The 20080-nt window shown below is 41.4% G+C and overlaps 2 protein-coding genes across 2 annotated transcripts in view; both read right to left on the bottom strand.

The window, feature by feature from the left end:
* LOC117901046 (histidine-rich glycoprotein) overlaps positions 1-4537 on the bottom strand; it is a 34877-nt gene extending 30340 nt beyond the window's left edge. The window contains exon 1 of the mRNA XM_034811653.1: positions 4329-4537. Coding sequence (XP_034667544.1) covers positions 4329-4537 — 209 coding nt within the window. The remainder of the gene's footprint in view (positions 1-4328) is intronic.
* A 14024-nt stretch (positions 4538-18561) lies between these two features.
* On the bottom strand, positions 18562-19104 carry LOC117900648 (succinate dehydrogenase assembly factor 4, mitochondrial). The gene has a single exon (XM_034811080.1). The coding sequence runs from the start codon at positions 19058-19060 to the stop codon at positions 18578-18580; it is 483 nt and encodes a 160-aa protein (XP_034666971.1). The 5' UTR covers positions 19061-19104; the 3' UTR covers positions 18562-18577.
* Between the last annotated feature and the right edge of the window lie 976 nt (positions 19105-20080).

The following is a 20080-nucleotide window of genomic DNA, read 5'->3' on the forward strand; positions in this document are numbered from 1 at the left end:
GCCGAACCTTTGGCATTTCGCATGCGGGGCGTTGCTATTAGGGCGCTGATTTCGGTTGAAACTTATCAAAATACATAACAATCAGTTGGCTGGCCGATGATGATGATTTCAGGCAGAGAGAGATCCACAGGCCGACACTGAGTATGCGCAGCGCCGCCATAACAGCCGACAGCTACGTAATTATATCGAGCAAACATAAAAGGAGGCGATGCGACCAGTTTTAGACTTCGTGGAGTCCACAAGACTGAACAGACTCCATAGTCTTCTACCCTGCTCCCTGGGAAGGCGTTTCCAAGACGCATAACAATGAAAACGTTTAAGCCGACTAACGAGCGAACCGAACGGTGTGCTGTAATCTTTTCTACCAATGAATCTTTTTATACCCGTTACTCGAAGAGTAAATAGGGTATATTGTATTTGTGCGAATAACAGTTGTATGTAACGCACAGAAGGAAACGTTTCCGACCCCATAAAGTATATATATTCTTGATCAGCATCAAAAGCCGAGTCGATAGAGCCATGTCTGTCTGTCCGTCCGTCCGTCCGTCCGTCTGTCCGTCTGTCCGTTCTTATGAGCGCCTAGTACTCAGAGACTATAAGAGCTAGAGCCGTACTGTATGCTCACACTGTTACAAGTGTATTTCAAAATTTCAAAATGTAAAATGTGGAATAAAATCACTAAGGTTCAGATGTACTACTGAGTACCGGGTATAAAGGCGTATAAAGGCGGTGTGAGGCGTCAGAAGCGTCTCACACGTCGCTCCTCGTTTGTTCTCCTTTTTGCTTTCCATATTTTATTTCAGTCTGGCGACTGTGGAAGGCGCCTCGAATGAAGTTTAACAAATTAATATTAAATTACGTGCCAAATTGGCAGACAACGAAACGAGACTCGAATCGCCCCGAAACCCACTTCAAAGGCAACGGTTGCCACTGGATTTCTATGCAAACGATATATTCCATGAATCAGAACGAGAGCTGAGCGAGGCCCTCCGTACTCCATGGCAACGGAAGTGAAAATTATACATTTTGGAGGTATTTTTATAAACGGTACTCAAAGAGTAAACAGGGTATATTGTATTTGTGGGGAAAAGAGGATGTACATATGTAAAGCACAGAAGGAAAGGTTTCCGAATGCTAAAAGGTCGTGATGTAGATGGTCGTGAAGATGCCATATGTAGAAAAAATTTAAAATTGGAAAAAAACCACTAAGGTACTGATGTCCTACTGAGTACCGAGTTTAAAAGTTGTGACGCGTAAGAAGCGTCTCACACGACCCTTCCCGTTTTATTTCGAGGGGTTAACTGTTTTGCTTGTTCTTTTTACTGTCTCGTTTGGTTGCTTCAAATATGTATATAAAAATTGCTCCATTGGCGCCGGATAGTCATCAGCGATCTAGCACACGTTTTTCTGTTGTGAATTTCCTGCCGCTTATTGCTGCCTTTCACTACGAGCTTTTATTCATTATTTTTCAACTTTTTTGTTTTGATTGAATAGCATCCTTTTTAAGGTCTTATGGTCTTTAGTCTGTGGCTCGTTTCCCTCACATACCGGAATGTGTGACTGCGTTGCGTGCATTTTGAAATCGATTAAAGTGAAAGGCAAAGGGCATCCGCTTTTTATACCCGGTACTCGGAGGGTGTATAGGGTATATTGTATTTGAAGAAGAAAACGTTTCCGACCAAATAAAGTATATATATTCTTGATAAGCAGAAATTAAAAAAATACAAAAATAATGTACAGACAGCTATACTGACTGAGACGCGGTCCCATTCGTTTTAAATTAAAGTATAAGTCATGAAATGTAAGGAATTTTTTGTGTGATTTGATGATTTATTTCACACGTCTCTTCCTTTACAATCATTTAGTAATTGTATCGCACAGTGAACCCCACCGTCACAGACACATCTCCCACCATGTCTTTGGTGGTTGGGGTACATGAGTAGCAGTTGTGTGCTGTGAAGTTAATAAAATCTAATATGCTTAACCACAAAATGGTTGTTTTGGGTCTCTTAATTATGCATCTTAATTTCCCTCCCCTCCCCACTCCAACCGCCGCAACGCTTAACTAATTATATATGCAGTTGGTGTTGGTAAAAGGGAGAGGGATGGATTATTGTAGAGATTGTACGTTTCTTTGTCTGTTTACCTGGCACAGCTACTTATGGAAATTGCTGTGCAGCACCAACGAGCCACAAGACTATGGAAATTTTCATTTTCTTGGCGCCCCCAAGCGTCGCACTTGCCACCTCACATCTAGACAAGCCCGAAACAGCCCGAGCATACACAAAATCCTATAAGTAATTGTCAACGTACTTTGGCGCCTCCAACGCCACTCCACTTCAACCCACTCCTATATCTCGAGCTCCAAGTGCGCCTCCTGCTCTCTCTCTCTCTCTCTCTATCTCTCTCTCTCTCTCTCTCTCTCTTTCTCTCTCTCTCTGTATGTCTTGGCAGCTCTCTAACCATTTGTATTTATATTAATTAAGCGTCGTTGAGTTGTCTTTCTGTTGCTGTGGCAGAACCCAACGCCAACCCCAAACCCAAAACCAATTCCCCATCGACAATGTTGTTATCTGTTCAGCTGTCGTCGTCGTTGTTTCCATCGTTTCCGTCGTGCTGTGTGGCTTGTTTTACAAGTCGGATAGGGCTTACAGGGGTTATAGACGCCTCCACAGGCATGGGCAGACATTTTAATTGCTTCAAATTGATGATAATTAAGCCGATCTACACATTTGTTGTATTTTCTGGAATGTGTGTGCTTGCATTGTTAGCCCGAAATTATTTTTGTGAAGGTACAGCCATTAATTATGTCCCATAGAACAATAATATTAGATTACCTTGTGAGCCAAATATTTCCCTTACTTTAGAGGATTAAGATTACCAAGGGTTTCTCTGTCTGCTCATCGATTTTCAAAGTTCACTGAAATCGATTGTGTGCTTGGTTTCGGTCCGAGTGTCCTCTAGATCCATAGATTTTTGTGTGAGTACTTGTGGGGTTTTAGCTTAGCGCTAGTTACATTGCATCTGGATACTTAGTACATACAGAACTAAACCTAATCCGCCTATGGGGTTGCAAAGAAGCCATAGGCATTATTAGAGAAGATCTGCAGCCGGCTACAGTCTATAATTTACCACCAATACTTTCGCATCAGGCGAATATGCAATTTATCAACTTTCTCAAGGAGATATTCAGACTTGTAAGCCGGTGGGTAATAGTTACAAACCTTCAATTAAAAGTCAATTAGGTTACCGTCTGTCTGCGGCTGTGGCTTAACTATGGGAAGGATACGGCTGGACGGATTGGTTGGGTCTGTCTCACGTGAAACAGTTTCTGGCAGCTGTCGAAAACCACACGTTGGCTAATTGTCGGTTGCAGCGACGAATATATACATACATATGTATGTATACATATGTATGTACAATATGATTACTGCTTTTCCCTCGGAGAGTAGGGCGATTAAAAAATAAAAATAAAAAAACAAAACAAGAACAAACCTTTTTACACCTTGCCAATGTCAAGCGATGATGTCGTGGAAATTTAAAAGTCGTTTTACCTATAGGCGGATAGTGGATACTCTTGAAGGAAAACGAATGTTAATTCTCTATAAACTTTTCAGACACTGAAATGTTATTTTTATTGTTTTTAAAACAGATTGTACTTATAATTTAGTTCATCATTTGATATGGCAATCATGAAAAATCCATTGTATTTACTCTAAAATATGTTTATCTGTAAAACAAACCCTTATCCATACCCTTACTTAAAATAACTCCAAACGAGTTACCTCAACAACATGAGTGTGAAATCATTTGCCCTGACCTACGGGCGTGGAATGCAACAGGACGTGGTAACTACTAAATAAACAGGTCCCAGAATTGGGTGTGACGACCACAGAGAGAGAGAGAGAGAGAGAGAGAGAGACAGAGGAGCAAACCGGCGACAAAAAGCAAACCAAACGGAACGGAAGGGAACTTGACCGGTCAGTGAAGCGCATGTGACAAAAGTAGGATGCGCTTAGGAAGTGCCACAGTATCAGTATTTTTTTTTCTCCTATTTTTTTGTTCATTTCGAGGAGGGCCATGGTACCGCCCAATAGAATGTGTGGCATACGAGGCGAAGGACTTCTGGTTGGTGTCGCTGTCAGCTTACCCAGGCTTGCTTCCACATGTCTTTTTTCCTCCCCATCTTTCTCGTGTGTGTCTGCCTGCCGTGGATGGTTGGGTTTAATTTTGTTTTCGGGTTAAGTAAGTGAATAAGTATGCGCTAAAATTCAGTCAACCGCATTAAGTATTTAACCACTCAGCACACGTTCAACCGACAGACTTACATTGAGGGGAAGTATCGTATCGCATCGCATTCGCATTGCATCGTAGAGGTAGGAGCTACCGTAGAGGAGGGGGCCGGGCTACCCATCTGTTCTCCATAGGCCGATGCCGCCTTGGTAGAATCGCTTCGCTGGCGTTTTTCCACAACAGCGCAGACACTTTGAGGTAGATTTTCCGCTAATGAACGCGTTAGGCAAAAAGGCGACGACATTGCCACAAAGAGAAAACGAGAAGGAGAGAGAGAACGAGTAGGGGAACCTTGTTGGCGGCTTAGTTCCTGCAATGGTTGGGATATTTTACTAAGTACTTAGCATGCCGCTTTCTTTACCAGACACATTTAGGTTCTACCTTCTCCCTAACACCCCGCATTGCTGACAGACAATTAGAGACTTGCTACAGTTATGTGTGGACCGACCCACCGACCGGTGGGTACGCTGAATTACACAACGTTTGAGGTTAAGCGGATTTTGTAATTATCTGAATCGAATAGCGAGCATAGCAAAAGACCCCAGCCCAATCCCGGTCCAGGTACTCGTAAATGAACGAGCTCTAGGAAGGCTTACACCCAGCTGGTGTCTGAGCCTGTGAGTACAGGCCTGCTTAGCTCTTGATGTGCGATCGACACATCAAGCTATTTGCAATTTACCAGCTGCCAGCCATTGTGGCAAAGTCTCCTACAGAATTGCTAGATAATGGGGTGTATAAGTTGTGTATGGTTTAAATTATCGTTAATTTATACCCGGTACTCAAAAGAGTAAATAGGCTATATTGTATTTGTGCGAATAACGGTTGTACGTAACGCACAGAAGGAAACGTTTCCGACACCATAAAGTATATATATTCTTGATCAGCATCAATAGCCGAGTCGATAGAGCCATGTCTGTCTGTCCGTCTTGTTTGTCGGCTAGTTCTCAGAGACTATAAGAGATAGAGCCACCACATTTTGCATCCAGACTGCTGTATACTCTTACTGAAACCAGTGTATTTCAAAAATGAGCCACGCCCCCATTCCGCAGGGAATGACCATATCTATCAGATCACCAAATTGGGATCCGATTGGAGCATTATTATGGCCCCAATGAAGAAACTAATTTGCACTGGCTAAACCCACCCCGCCCGCAGCTTATATTTGTTTTTTGCACATTCTCTTATTCACACTCTGCTACGCGCAGTTTATGGCCTCTGCCCCTGACACGTCTCTGCCCCTGCCTCTGCAGCGACTCTGCCCTGACTCTGCAGTGTGTGTTTCTAGGGGAGGGTGGCGAGCTAAAGGAGCGTGTTGGTGTGAGAAGCGCTGTAGATGTAGATGACAGATGAAGAAAAAATGTAAAATTTGACAAATAACCGCTAAGTTGCAGATGTAGTACTGAGTGCCGGGTATAAAAGTTGTGACGCGTAAGAAGCGTCTCACACGTCCCATCTCGTTTATGTTGTTGTAGATAGAAATTGCATTTATGTAAGCTGGTAAATGGTGTGGATAGGCAGATGAATTCAACTTAAAAGTTCTCAGCAGTTAACACTTTGTTATAGGCTTATGCTACATTGAACTGTGGTAAAAACATTAAAAACAGTATCTCTTAATTTCAGTAGTTTTCGTTTTATAAATTATCGCCTATGTAGAATCTTCTACTTCAGATTCGAAAAATTTATAATTATGTACCTAACGCTTACCAAAACTGTGTTTGTTATGTAATTTGTGTGCAGTTTGTTGACTAACACAGTTTGTTCTGATCCATCCACTATCCAGCTTTCAACACTTTTTCAACAGCGCAGCTAGAGCTGACTCAATTTATTCAATTGTTTCTTTAGAAGGGTAAATGATGTCTTATCTTGTTACATCTTGCAACATTGTATATATTCAACATTGTTGTTCCGTGTACCTCCTCTTTCAGTATGCAACATGGTTGTGTATCCATCGCATCTCTCCCATCTATCCTATGTGTACTTTTTTTAATTTTCCTTGCTGCATTGCGAAGGAAATGCTTAAAGCAGACACCACAACGGCTTCACTCTGGTAATCTCAATGCGAACCCCCAGTTGAGTCATTAACGTGCGCCACCACTCGTGCATGGTTATGATTTCCAGAAATTACAACTACTAATTGTCATAAAAAAGCATTAAACACATTACCATTTATTAAATCAGTCAGGGAAGCGTGTGCAGTGCCTCTGCTCTGCTCCGCGCCCCGAGTGCATTTTCATTTTAATTATGCCACGTAGTGTGCGTCGAAGGGAGCTGGAGGGCGCCGCCAAGTGCTCTGAATTTCCACGAAAATTGCATGTAATTATTGGTAGGAGTAGCCGCTGCGTGGCATAATTTTTATTAATAATTATATGTATGCAGCCTCGGCGCCAGACAAAGACCCAAACGAAAGGTCTCTTTTTCACCTTTCCCGTCATTTCAATTTCGACTTGCCCCTCTACGTGTCTGCGTTATCTTCTTCCTTTTGGAATTTTGTTCAGTGTCGTTTCATATTTTTTTATGGCTTCATGAAAACGTGCAGCAGCTCAACAGCAACTCATAAAATGTATAAACGCACACAAATTTGTACGTAATTACAATTAAAGCCCATAAAATATATCATAAAAAAATCCAAAAACGAACTATCTCCACGTGTAGTACCCACGCGCACACCAGGAAGCCACCGAAAAGGGAATACACATTCTAAATAAATTTATTATTATGACACAATTTTTATGTTCTTGAGTTTACTTATTCTCTGTTGTACTTTGTCGTGTGTCGTCGCGTGGGTGTGGATGTGTGTGTGTGGATTCTTTTTGGATTATTTATGGGCAGAGTTTGATTACGTTTGATTTGTTTATGCGACAATTTCGAAAAGAGTCAAAAAGATAAAAATTTTAAAGAAATACATATAAAACGAGAAGGGACGTGTGAGACGCTTCTTACGCGCCACATCTTTTATACCCGGTACTCAGTAGTACATCCGTACCTTAGTGGTTTCTTTCAAGTTTTACATTTTCAATTTTTTCTATATCTGTCATCTATGTACATCTAAATCACTTCTCACACCAACACGCTCTGTAAGCACGCCCCCTCTCCCAGAGCCGCACACTGCTCGATGTAGATTTAATAAGAGAATGTACAAAAAATAAAAAAAGCTGCTGGACGGGATGGGGGTAGCCAATGCAAATTAATTTTTCATTCTGGCAATAATAATGATCCAATCTGAACCCAATTCTGTGATCTGATAGATATGCTCCTTCCCTAAGAAATTTATATTATATGTATGTAATGTATGTATGTATGTAACGCAGAGAAGGAAACGTTTCCGACCCCATAAAGTATATTTATTCATGATCAGCATCAATAGCCGAGTCGATATAGCCATGTCTTTCTCTCCGTCCGTCTGTCTGTACGTCCGACTGTCCGTCCGTCCGTCTGTCCGTCTTATTGAGCGCCTGGATCTCAGAGACTATAAAAGCTAGATCCAACTAGATAGCTAGTTTCCTGTCCACGCTTTTATTTAATATCTTGGGCTATGATTGAAATATTTGTATGCAGCTCATGCAAATGAGTGATTTGACCCATCGTGATTGGGTTTATGTGTTCAAAGAAATTTTGAGTTGAAAAAGAGTTCAGTTAGAGGAATAGGTGGTGAAATTTATATGTTGGATTTGAAGAAGAAATAAATGAAGGAAATAGTGAGTAATATTGGGAAATTGGATCATTTCTAAAGTTGTTTGCAATACCTGAGGACACAAGTGCATTTGAATAATTATAGATAATATAATAAAAGATTAAATAATCATCTCCAGAACCAAATAAAATTAATGATTGGTGACTTTTTTTTATTTAATTATAAAGATCATCTAAAGAGAATTTGCTAAATCTCTCCTATTTTCAAATACATGTGAATATGCCCTCTAATACAAAAACAAATATACCACCATTTAATATCCGAGGCATATCCTCTTTGACAATCTCTTTCAAGTCGAGCATTTGATATGTTGAGATCATAATAAATTGTTGACATTATTCATGGGCCTGCTTGTGACTGAGGCCCTCGTTCTTGCCCTTTGGCAAAGCCTCCTGTTTTTGGAAAATAAAATACATCTGTCGCTGTCGTTGCAGCAACAGGCCACAGACACATACAGAGGCATAGACACTGGAGACGGCGACTGCTGACAAACTGGCAACCATATGAGAGCAATAATGGATTGTCCAGTGTCCAGAGCAAATCCCAGAGAGGATGCTCCGGCTACGTGCATCTTTGCCTCTTACGCTCAAGCTGCAAGCATATGTATGTGTGTGTGTGGTCAATAAATTATAAATTCGTTTGACTTCTGCTGACAGAGGGAGAGAGGGTCTCTCTCTGTGTATGACTTTCCTTTGTCCTTTGTCCCTTGTCCACTGGCAGCCGTTATCCGTGACCGCTGCAGCCGACACCCTCACATTGTAAGCGTGTCCATGGAACCTCTACCCTGCTGTATTCCTCTCTCTGTCTCTTTTTCTCGGTGTGTATTTGCCCAATAATTCACTATGACAAGCAAAAAACCATTAGTTAAGGCAATAAAAATGACAATAGAAGTCAATTTCCATATTGTCCTTTGGTACTCACTCCAAGTATGTAGGAACAATTAATGAGCAAGTTTCATAAAATTTAACAACATTCAAAGAGTCCTCTTTGCCTTTTGCTTTTGCTTTGCTCCACCCATTCAAAGTGTCACACAAATCATTCCGCAAAGCGCTACAATATATTAAGGGAATCAAGCCAAAAATATCCCATTCCATTTCAGCCATCAGAATTATCATCTGGGTTCCGATTTTCTCCCCCCTAACACATGCACTTATCCCTTTCGGGGCGTGGGCATGCTAGATAAACAATTGCATTTTCTTTGGGAGCACGGGGTGGGAAAAACTTCCGGCTTAGCGGAAAACCATTTCCACAAAAACACTCTCTGTCTCGCTGGTGAAAAACATATTGCACATTCGAATCAAATTATGGTGTCATATACATACATATACATATGTACGTGAATATTTGTAATTTCAGCAGGAAACGAAACCAAAACGAGAAGGGACGTGCGAGACGCTTCTTACGCGTCTCAACTTTTATATCCGGCACTCAGTACTACATCTGCAACTTAGCGGTTATTTGTCAAATTTTACATTTTTTCTTCATCTGTCATCTACATCAACAACACTACGCCAACACGCTCCTTCAGCTCGCCACCCTTCCCTAGAGCAACACACTGCAGAAGCAGAGACGTGTCAGAGGCAGAGGCCACAAACTGCGCGAAGCAGAGTGTGAATGAGAGAATGTGTAAAAAACAAATATAAGCTGCGGGACGGGGTGGGTTTAGCCACTGCAAATTAATTTCTTCATTGTGGCTATAATAATGATCCAATCGGATCCCAGTTTGGTGATCTGGTCATTCCCTACGGAACGGCGTTTTTATACCCGGTACTCGAAGAGTAAATAGGGTATATTGTATTTGTGCACATAACGGTTGTATGTAACGCACAGAAGGAAACGTTTCCGACCCCATAAAGTATATATATTCTTGATCAGCATCAATAGCCGAGTCTCTGTCTGTCTGTCTGTCTGTCCGTCTGTCCGTCCTGATGAGCGCCTAGTACTCAGAGACTATAAGAGCTAGAGCCACCAAAATTTTGCATCCAGACTTCTGTATGCTCACACTGTTACAAGTGTATTTCAAAAATGAGCCACTCCCCCTTCCGGCTCCGCAAAAGGGCGAAAACCTCCCAAAATTTTGAAGATAGCAGAAAACTAAAAACGCCATTCCGTAGGGAACGACCATATCTATCAGATCACCAAATTGGGATACGATTGGATCATTATTATAGCCACAATGAAGAAATTAATTTGCAGTAGCCAAACCCACCCCGTCCCGCAGCATTCACACTCTGCTTCGCGCTGTTTATGGTCTGGCCCCTGACACGTCACTGCCTCTGCCTCTGCCGCTGCCTCTGCCGCTGACTCTGCCGCGACTCTGCAGTGTGTGTTTCTAGGGAAGGGTGGCAAGCTAAAGGAGCGTGTTGGCGTGAGCAGTGTTGTTGATGTAGATGACAGATGAAGAAAAAATGTAAAATTTGACAAATAACCGCTAAGTTGCAGATGTAGTACTGAGTGCCGGGTATAAAAGTTGTGACGCGTAAGAAGCGTCTCACACGTCCCTTCTCGTTAGTTTTCTTTTATCTTCAAAATTATAGATTTGGGAGGTTTTCGCCCTTTTTCGGGGGCGGAAGGAGGCGTGGCTAATTTTTGAAATACACTTGTAACAGTGTGAGCATACAGAAGTATGGATGCAAAATTTGGTGGCTCTAGCTTTTATGGTCTCTGAGATCCAGGCGCTCAACAAGACGGACGGACAGACGGACAGACGGACGGACAGACAGACATGGCTCAATCGACTCGGCTATTGATGCTGATCAAGAATATATATACTTTATGGGGTCGGAGACGTTTCCTTCTGTGCGTTACATACATTCACTTTGTGCACAAATACAACATACCCTATTTACTCTTCGAGTACCGGGTATAATAAAAATCAGTGGTAGGAACGTTTGTTGGACATTTTTGAGGCATATTGTTAAAAAATCAGAAGTATTTATGCCAGCATAATAAAGTCGATACAAATTTACACAAATGTAAAATCAAATTTAGTCTAAATTATGATCCAAAATTCAGATGTTTTAAGTACCTGTTTAAGCAGCGAAAACTCAGAGGTGGCAATATTAATTGATTTATGATTAACTTAAACATTCGTACTATTTTGTTTGCTTGTACAGAATTTCCAAATGGTATAGGGATTACCTTCCCAAAAAGAACTACCACAACTCTGTCAACTCTTGGCACGAAAATAAATATACTAAAAACAAATTCCGTTTAAAATGAAAACTATCATATTTTTGAAATGTTCTGTTTCATGTTTATTTGCTGCCACGCGATGACCCACGACCATCTCCGAGTTGAGTTGGAGTTAAGTTTTCGGTTGTAAATTGTATTCTCAAAAGAGTTTTCCTTTCAGACAAAAATAGCGCCAGGCCAGGGAATATTTAGAAAATATGAAGGCGGTTGGTAAGTATTTCCCAGAAGTCAAAAAGAAAAATATAATCTTTGTGGGGACTATGGTAGGCAGCTGAGCTTAGTGAGACTGTGTGGAGATTTTATATTGCTTATGGGTGGGGGCATCCATACAGTAAATTCGAAAAGAATTAAAATGCGAGAGGGAATGGAAATGAAAATGAAAATGCCGCCGCCAACATAAATTATGGCATTTAGTGTGAAAAATGTTGAAATAAATTAGTCTGCCTAGGAAAAACACTTTGGGTTTTCGGGGATTAACCGAATAAAAGTTTTTGTCTGGAAATTGTGTCATAAATACATATTATATTTTTGTATTATTAATTGGTGTTGTCTGGCATTCGGAGGGATGAGATTAGTCAAGGTGGATTTTAGTAGGCGTTGATAAAACTAATTATCATATTTATGGGTTTTTTCTTGGGGAGTTTTTTTTTGTCATCGAGAGCGCTGGACTATTTTGCAAAGCTTAAAATTTATTATAATATTAAGGAATTATGAACACACATTTAACACATCCGAAAATCTTGTCCATAAAAGCCTGTGACTTTCTTACTCTGGAAGCAGGCTAGGCTGCCTGCTTACATCTACTTCGAAACTAAGCCAACAAGTTAATAAAACTGTCAGACGCACAGTGGGATATCCTTTGTTGCAGAGCTGCAGAGCAAACCAAGATCAAGATCAAGACCAGGAGACAGCATTAGGGACCTTTTGTGACTTGCATACAAAATGAGTGGGCGGACGCGAAAGTTACAGGAAATTGCAGTTCGGTCTTCAATTCAGACTTCTTCGCCTATGTGTGTCGTTCAATAATAGGTGACAATAAAAATTTATTGCGTTTTGACCACCATGAAATCATCGTTAGGCATTGACAGGGCTGGCTGCTTGTCCTCCCACACTACTATAAAAATAACCAAGGGGATGCGCAGCAGGGAGAAAGGTCAATAGAAACACCACAGGACATGAGATTGCGACACGGTGAAGGTTTTTCCCTGTCAGAACTTGACTCTGGGCTCTGCCTTTTTCGCTGTTAAAGTCGATCCATGGTACACCCGACTCTCGTTTGTCACATTTAACAGATTTGTTATCCTGTCGAGTTAATGTCGTTCACACACACACATACCCGAGTCCTGTCGCACACATGGTCCAAAGTCGCAGACCCTCCCATACCTTCGTTTCGTAGGAAATACTCGACAGGGACCTTGAGCGGGCACAGGGACAGCGTCTAGCAATAAAAACAAAAGATTGATGGCATTGGGCACACGTTCGATTTGTTTTTCTGTTGCTCCGGCGTGTTCCTTCTTCCCTCAGCGCTTTGGGTTTGTTCTTGTGCCTTTTAGTGCTTTGTAATGTCTTAACATTTGACACATCACTTGGATTTTCATTCCATCCATAGCATTCATCCTTCATTCTCCCACTCCATTGCTATCGTCCCATGCCATACATCCACTAAGGATATTGCTCGTTAGTTAGGGTTTCTAATAAATTTGTGCCACACATTTCTCTCCTTATTTTCGGGTACTGCTTGTGGGGTTATAATTTCGAGGGTTTTCAGGGTTCCGGGTTTCGCTGTTCTCTGTCGTCGCTTGTTACATTTTTATTTGATAACATATTGCATTTTTCCCTTTCTCGAAATCTTTTTCCTTTTCTCCCTCCCCTTTTCTCCCGCTACTCTGCCCTCTGCGTGGTTGTTTTTCTCCTTTTGGCTGGTTTGCTTTCCTCTCCAAAATATTGGATGGTGGCAACTGGTCGTCTCAACTGGTACACTGGCCCTCTAGTGATTTATGGCGTCTGTGCTGGTCATTCAACTGCATTTGATTTAGGTTGTAAATTGTTGTATGTTTCGGCGGCCATTGCCAGCTCTCAGCTTCCTGCTTATGTTTTTCTCCTTTGCTAATGAATTTATTGCAAATTTTTGTTTGTGAATGGCTGGGAAAAATTCAGATAATTTACCACCTTCCACTAACACCATCTACATATATGTGGCTTTAAAAATGTATTCCAATTTAGTTTTGGGTAAGCCAATTTAAGGTATTGACTGGATGAAATATTTCAATAAAATCGAGAAGGGACATGTGTGACGCATCTTAGGCGTCACAACTTTTATACCCGGTACTTAGTACTACATCTGTACCTTAGCGGTTTTTTGTCAAATTTTACATATTTTCTTCACCTGTCATCTACATCTACAACACTTCTCACGCCAACAGGCTCCTTTAGCTTGCCCCCCTTTCCTACAGCCACACACTTCAGAGTCCCGGCAGAGGCAGAGGAACGCGAGAGGTAGAGGCCGCACACTGCAGAAGCAGAGTGTGAATGAGAGAATGTGAAAAAAATAACAAAATCTGCTGGACGGGGTGGGTTTAGCCACTGCAAGTTAATATCTTCATTGTGGCTATAATAATGATCCAATTAAGTGATCTGATAGATATGGTCATTCCCTACAGAATGGCGTTCCTAGATTTCTTTTATCTTCAAAATTTTCGCATTTTTGCGGGTGGAAGGGAGCTGGGCTAATTTTTGAAATACACTGGTTTCAGTGTGAGCATACAGCAGTCTGGAGCCAAATTTTGGTGGCTCTAGCTCTTATAGTCTCTGAGAATTAGCCGACAAACAAGATATATATGGTCAGACGGACAGACGGACGGACGGACAGACAGACATGGCTCTATCGACTCGGCTTTTGATGCTGATCAAGAATATATATACTTTATGGGGTCGGAAACGTTTCCTTCTGTGCGTTACACACAACCGTTATTCGCACAAATACAATATACCCTATTTACTCTTCGAGTATCGGGTATAAAAACAAAATTTAATGTGTCACTCCCTAACCTGTACTCTGTTGTTCTCTATAATTCTGGGTGCAAAGATTTCGAGCTTCTGCACAATTCTACATGACAACAATTACTTCCCACATTAGTTTCCCCCTAATGCCCCAGACATTCCCAACATTCACATGGTAAATAACCAGCCAGTGTCATCCGTTAAGAAACCATATATTTGCGCTGACATTCCAAAGACAATAAATCTAGTGGAATTCTACAAAATCACTCAGCGATCATTAGGGGGCAACATACAATAACAAACAGTTTCTTTATATTTCCTGAACTTGAATTCATTTTTCACAAATTTTTTTTGTTGAGGTCATCAGCGAAGGTGTGAGTCATCTATGACAGCCATAGGATTATCCTTGGCGAAAAAGGGAAAGTTATAAACGAGCGAGGAAGAAGAGAAATGCCAAAGAGCCCTGACACTTGGACGTGAGCACACAAATAACACTTAACACAATGGCAAACAAACTTTTCGACTAATGACAGTCCAAGTAGCAAACAATTTATCGAATGCCAGAAAAGGAGCAGCAGCCAGCCAGGCAGCCAGCAGTCAGCCAGCAGTCAGCCAGCAGCCAACCAAGTTACACTCTCTCCAGCAGAGAAGAGTTCCTTCTTGCCAAGTCATTAATCTTGTTTTGCTTTGGTCGATAGAAAGACGGAGAGAAGCAGACGAGGGAGTGTGCAAGTCAGCAGGAGTTCCCGATACCAATTCCCGACCATGTCGTCGTTATCCTTTCAAGCGTGAACACATGCGATTACGTCTTGGCTGTGTTTCGGTCTGTGTGTGTGTGTGTGTGTGTGTCCTTTTTGCCAGTTTCCGCATTTTCCTGCGCCAGGCAGGCTACCATGATTAAGTGCCATTTTGAAAAGTACTAAAATCTTGTTGGTCATGGCCTCTCTAGACTTCCAACTTACCTCGCCACCCCGGCAATGTCAAAGTGTCAATGATATATGTTATACGCATCGATAAGACGCCCAATCGCCCACTCACACAACCAACAACCATTCAACCACTCTGTGGATTAACGGGTATTCCGAGCTTCCCCTGGTAAGGTATATCCATGGAGGTGAGGTGGGAGGCTCTCGACAAAATATGTTGCACGTGAACAAAAGCCTGCCTGGCAAAATCAGTGCACGTTCACACAATAACATAATAATTGATCATATGTATATATTGTGGATTCTCTGTGGAATTTTCTGTGCTGTGTGAAATATTATTTGCCCATGACATAACATAATCTTAAAATTACTTTCCGGGAACAACTTCTATTGGAATTTGAGGAATAATTTACACAACATTAAAACGCTTTCTACAAAGCAACTAGGCCCAAATTTAAGAAAAACTATTTTCCTGAATGTTAAATATATATATTTATGTGTTTTTGGTAGACAACAAAAGTTCTTCGGCACCTGCTTTATTCCTTTGCTTTTAATTTGCTAAGTTCAGAGAATTTTGTATGCAAGCTGACTGATTAACTTGTTGGATTTAAATTTGATGTGAATCGATTTGTTAATCAATTTATGTTGAATAGCTAGGGCTTGAGCGCTTTGCGATCAGAGTGAGTTGTCTCGACTCCGGAGAATAAATTACGAAATATATTTAAAATATTTATTATTCAACATTTGAAGTATATTTTGAGGTATGAACCATTTCCTTTTGGGTATCGAGAGGCCTTTTTGATGGATTGTTTCGTATGTAAGCCCTGGTTGTTAGATAATTAGTTTCACTTTTTTTTTGGGCAAACGATCTTCAAAATCTCTCAAGTAGGCGCGAAATTTATCGTAAACAGTCCTCATTCCCACCCATTTTTACAAATTTCCAAGTACTCTCGATATGATCGCGATGCCAGGCCAACAGGCGAGGAGGCAACAAGACTGATCTCAGATGATTATATATGCATTAGGCCAAATAGGACCAAAAAGATAAAAAAAAAAAAATAGAAAGAGTGCGAGAGAAAAGGCAATCCAACCGGAAAAAATCAAAGACAAAACAATGATCAAAGCTGTCATTACAGATCGAGGGGAGGTCTTTGATCTTGCACCGCAATGTGGCATGCTACACACATCCCGTGGAGGGAATGGGAATGGGAATCGGTTTTTCGGGCTTGCCATCAATTTTATGTATTGTTTTTATTTGATTTTAGCTTTGTTCTATCAATCAGCGCCTACTACTTTTGCGACGCAGCCCGCTCAGCAGGAGGATCCGATCGGATCGGATCGGCCACGATCCGTACGTTTTTTGGGTTGTAAAACTATCTCGGGAATATGTGCGTTATGCGTGTGTTTTTCTTACTTTTTCACATCATAAAAACACATTAAAAACAACAACAGAGACATGTTAATTTCGTTTAAAAATAAAATTAACGAAATAATTGCTGCTGCTGCCGCACCACTCCGCTCCTTCCCCATCTTTCGATCGATCCGCATGGTCGGAAGTCGTCTCTTCGCGGGTCTATTGAGAAAGCTGTAATTTCGTTTGGTTTTTCGGTTTTGTTGTACATTAAAGCATTTTGTGGATTTCCTGGAATTTATCAGGAATTTATCTTTTGTTTCTCCCTGGAGCTTCGAATGTTTTTTATTCCCTTTTTTTTCGTTAAGTTTTCTTTGTCGCTGTTTGAAATGTTCGATTGTGATTGATCTTTGACTTGGCGATTTGCCGAATCGGCATTTGATTTAAGATGTAAATAGATTGTAGTGAGATGCGGGGTGCAGGGAAAATGTCTAAAGAGATTGACTGGAAATGATCCGAGACGTATCTTAATCATGGTTTATCACATTAGCTAATTAATTGAGGGCTTCAAGAAGCAAGGGTGGAAGTAATAGCTTCCAAATAAGCCAGCAAAGTAAAACGTTATGGGAAAAATGGTAAACCAAAGACAAGTTGCAGGGCAGTTTTTCCATAAATCCATATACATTTCTACCAAATATTTTAAATTAAATATTTTATCAAGGTTGACGCGAGTGTTTATGTCATTTTGGCTGTACTGGAAGTTTGGTAACCACATTCCGTCTTCGCTCCGAGCTGCTCATCCGCGACTGATGACGATGATCAACAATGCAGCTGGCATCTGGTTGCACTCTCAAGGAAGCGAAGGGCATTCGTATGTTGCGGCCCTAACCTGACTGATTAACGTCTGCAGGTTCCATATATGCCTCTATCCATCTTCGGAAACATTCCTGGACAACTTTTGCGGGGTCTGCTTTCAACCCTGCCTGAATGGCAGCATAGGATACACCCGTTGCTGTTTGTGGAAAGCAATCGCCAAAGCTCCCGTAGTGCCACACCTAAAGCTGTGCAGTCACCTCTGCTCCCAGGTGTAGGCACATCCAGTACCACGATCTCCAAAGGCCCACCAGCAGCAGGACCAAAAGACTGCCTTCGGACACAAAGGCAATCGTTTAATGAAGTGAACATTTTTCTACCTCGCCTGCAACCATTGGAAACAGTGACAGCAGCATGCTGGCCGACTGATCAGCGTTCTTACCCAAGTAACTGGTAAATTGGTTTCCTTGCTTTGTATTTTTAAACAAATAAAATAAATATACATACATACATATGTACATATGCTATACGGAAGCAACAAGCCCCCCTCTCCCGCATATTTACGTAAAGCTTTTGGTTTGTTGGCATTTCAATCATTTTATTTGTATCCAGTCTAAAGACCACAAAAATGTCACGCAGACAAACAAAACAGCTGCAAATCTTTCAAACAAAGTTTTGTGGAAACCACAGAAAATGTTTTTCGTCTTAGCGTTTATATTTATGGCATTTAAAACCCCTTTCTCAGACGCACTCGGGGTACAAATTTAGATGGCAAAAAGAAGACGAAGACGAAGACGATGGTGGACAGACAGAAGTTTTTCTAATAAAAATCACGTAAACTGTCGCCTTAATTTCAAACGAATCGAAACGATTCCACCACTCGACAAAACACCACCTCAAATAATTTCAACTTAGGCACGATTCTGTGCCTCTGAACCATAAATAAAGAAGGTAGGCTCCACCAGCAGCAGTCTATTCTGAGAACCCTTTCAATAGAAAAGAAAAAAGGCCTGGAATGGAAGACAATGGAAATTTATGTAATGCCTTCGCAGAAGCCGATGCCGATGCAGCGCAATGCGGTGACAGATTAAGCAGGGAGGTGATCAGATCTTCACCATTCTCGTCTTGATTCACTGATCACCCTGCGGCTACTGTAACCGCAGAAATGCTATACTCAAGTGTTAAACATTTTTAAGTGCTTTTGTTTTTACACGGTTAATAAATCACACAGTTGTCCAAGCAGGCCAGCCAGAGAGAGTGAATGAGCGAGGGAGAGGTGTCGAGAATTGAACGTTTTTATTTAATTTTCTAGAAATCTGTGACGCGTCCCTTGCGCTCCCAGTCACCGTAGCGTGTGGGCTCTGGTCCCGCCGGTCCACCGATTTCACCAGTATGTGGATTGGTATTGTTGGGCCACGGCACCAGGGGATCTTTCTCGTGCGCCGGATGTGGTGCACCTTTGGGCAGGCATGACAGAGGCGCCTCCGAACGTAGCTTTTCCCGGAACTTGAGATAGCGTTTGCTCAGGTGACACTCCTCGGGCTTGGACTCCTCTTTTGCTACTTCCTTGAGTGTTTGTTGCACATCACTTTCTTTGAAGAATGCTCGTTTCAGCTCCTGCTCTTTGGGGATTGCTGCCTTTAAGTGCGCCTCTTCATTGACTGCTTCTTTCTGCTTCATCTCAGCGCTGAGCTCTTCGGCCGCCTCGTTCTTCGTTTCGCTTTGCTGAGTGACCCCCAAGCTACGGCGACTCAGGAATTGACCATTAAGGGCGCGTCCAAAGCGTAGCATTCTGAAATTTAGTTACTTGGATTCTTTAAAGATTTAATGTTAGAATTAGTTTGAAAAACAAAGAGTGTTTTATGAGTTTCGTTTTTTTGACAGAAACTATTTTTCAATGTTGTCTTGATTAAGAAAAAGCGAGGAATAATAGTTTAAGCTTAGCAAATATTGTATCCTATTTCTAGTTTTCGTTCGGCAAACAACTCTTTTTTTAAGTTCAAAATTTTCAGCATAATATTCAACATAAGCAAAAAGAAAACGAGAAGGGACGTGTAAGAGGCATCTTACGCGTCACAACTTTAAACCCGGCACTCAGTCAGTGCACCTGTACCATATTTTTTTTTCCAATTTTACATTTGACATTTTAAATTTGTTCTACACCTGTCATCTACATCTACATAACTTCTCACGCCAACACAGCCGCACACTAGAGATCCACGTCAGAGGCAGAGCCGCGGCAGAGGCAGCGGCCAGCGGCAACTGCAGAAGCAGAGTGTAAATGAGAGAATGTGAAAAAAACAACAAAAGCTGCTGGACAGGGTGGGCTTTTGCCACTGCAAATTAATTTCTTCATTGTGGCTATAATAATGATTCAATCGGATCCCAATTTGATGATCTGATAGATATGGTCATTCCCTACAGAATGGATTAGATTAGATTTAGATTTCTTTTATCTTCAAAATTGTAGCTTTGGAAGGTTTTCGCCTTTTGCGATGGCGGAAGGGGTTAATTTTTGAAATACACTGGTTTCAGTGTGAGCACACAGCAGTCTGGAGCCAAAATTTGGTGGTTCTAGTCTCTGAGAACTAGCCGACAAACAAGACGGACAGACGGACGGACGGACAGACAGACATGGCTCAATCAACTCGGCTATTGATGCTGATCAAGAAAATATATATCTTATGGGATCGGAAACGTTTCCTTCTCTGCGTTACATATGTATGTCCATATGTATAATAGTAGGATCTATATATATAAAAGATGGTCGTATTTGTTACAACACTTATAACTCGAGAACGGCTGGACCGA

This window comes from Drosophila subobscura, chromosome U, assembly GCF_008121235.1.
Source record: "Drosophila subobscura isolate 14011-0131.10 chromosome U, UCBerk_Dsub_1.0, whole genome shotgun sequence".
NCBI classification, from domain to species: Eukaryota; Metazoa; Arthropoda; class Insecta; order Diptera; family Drosophilidae; genus Drosophila; species Drosophila subobscura.

What these genes read in the sequence shown, in the direction of transcription:
- LOC117900648 (XM_034811080.1), bottom strand. Translation starts at nt 19,060, where the DNA reads ATGCTACGCTTTGGACGCGCCCTTAATGGTCAATTCCTGAGTCGCCGT.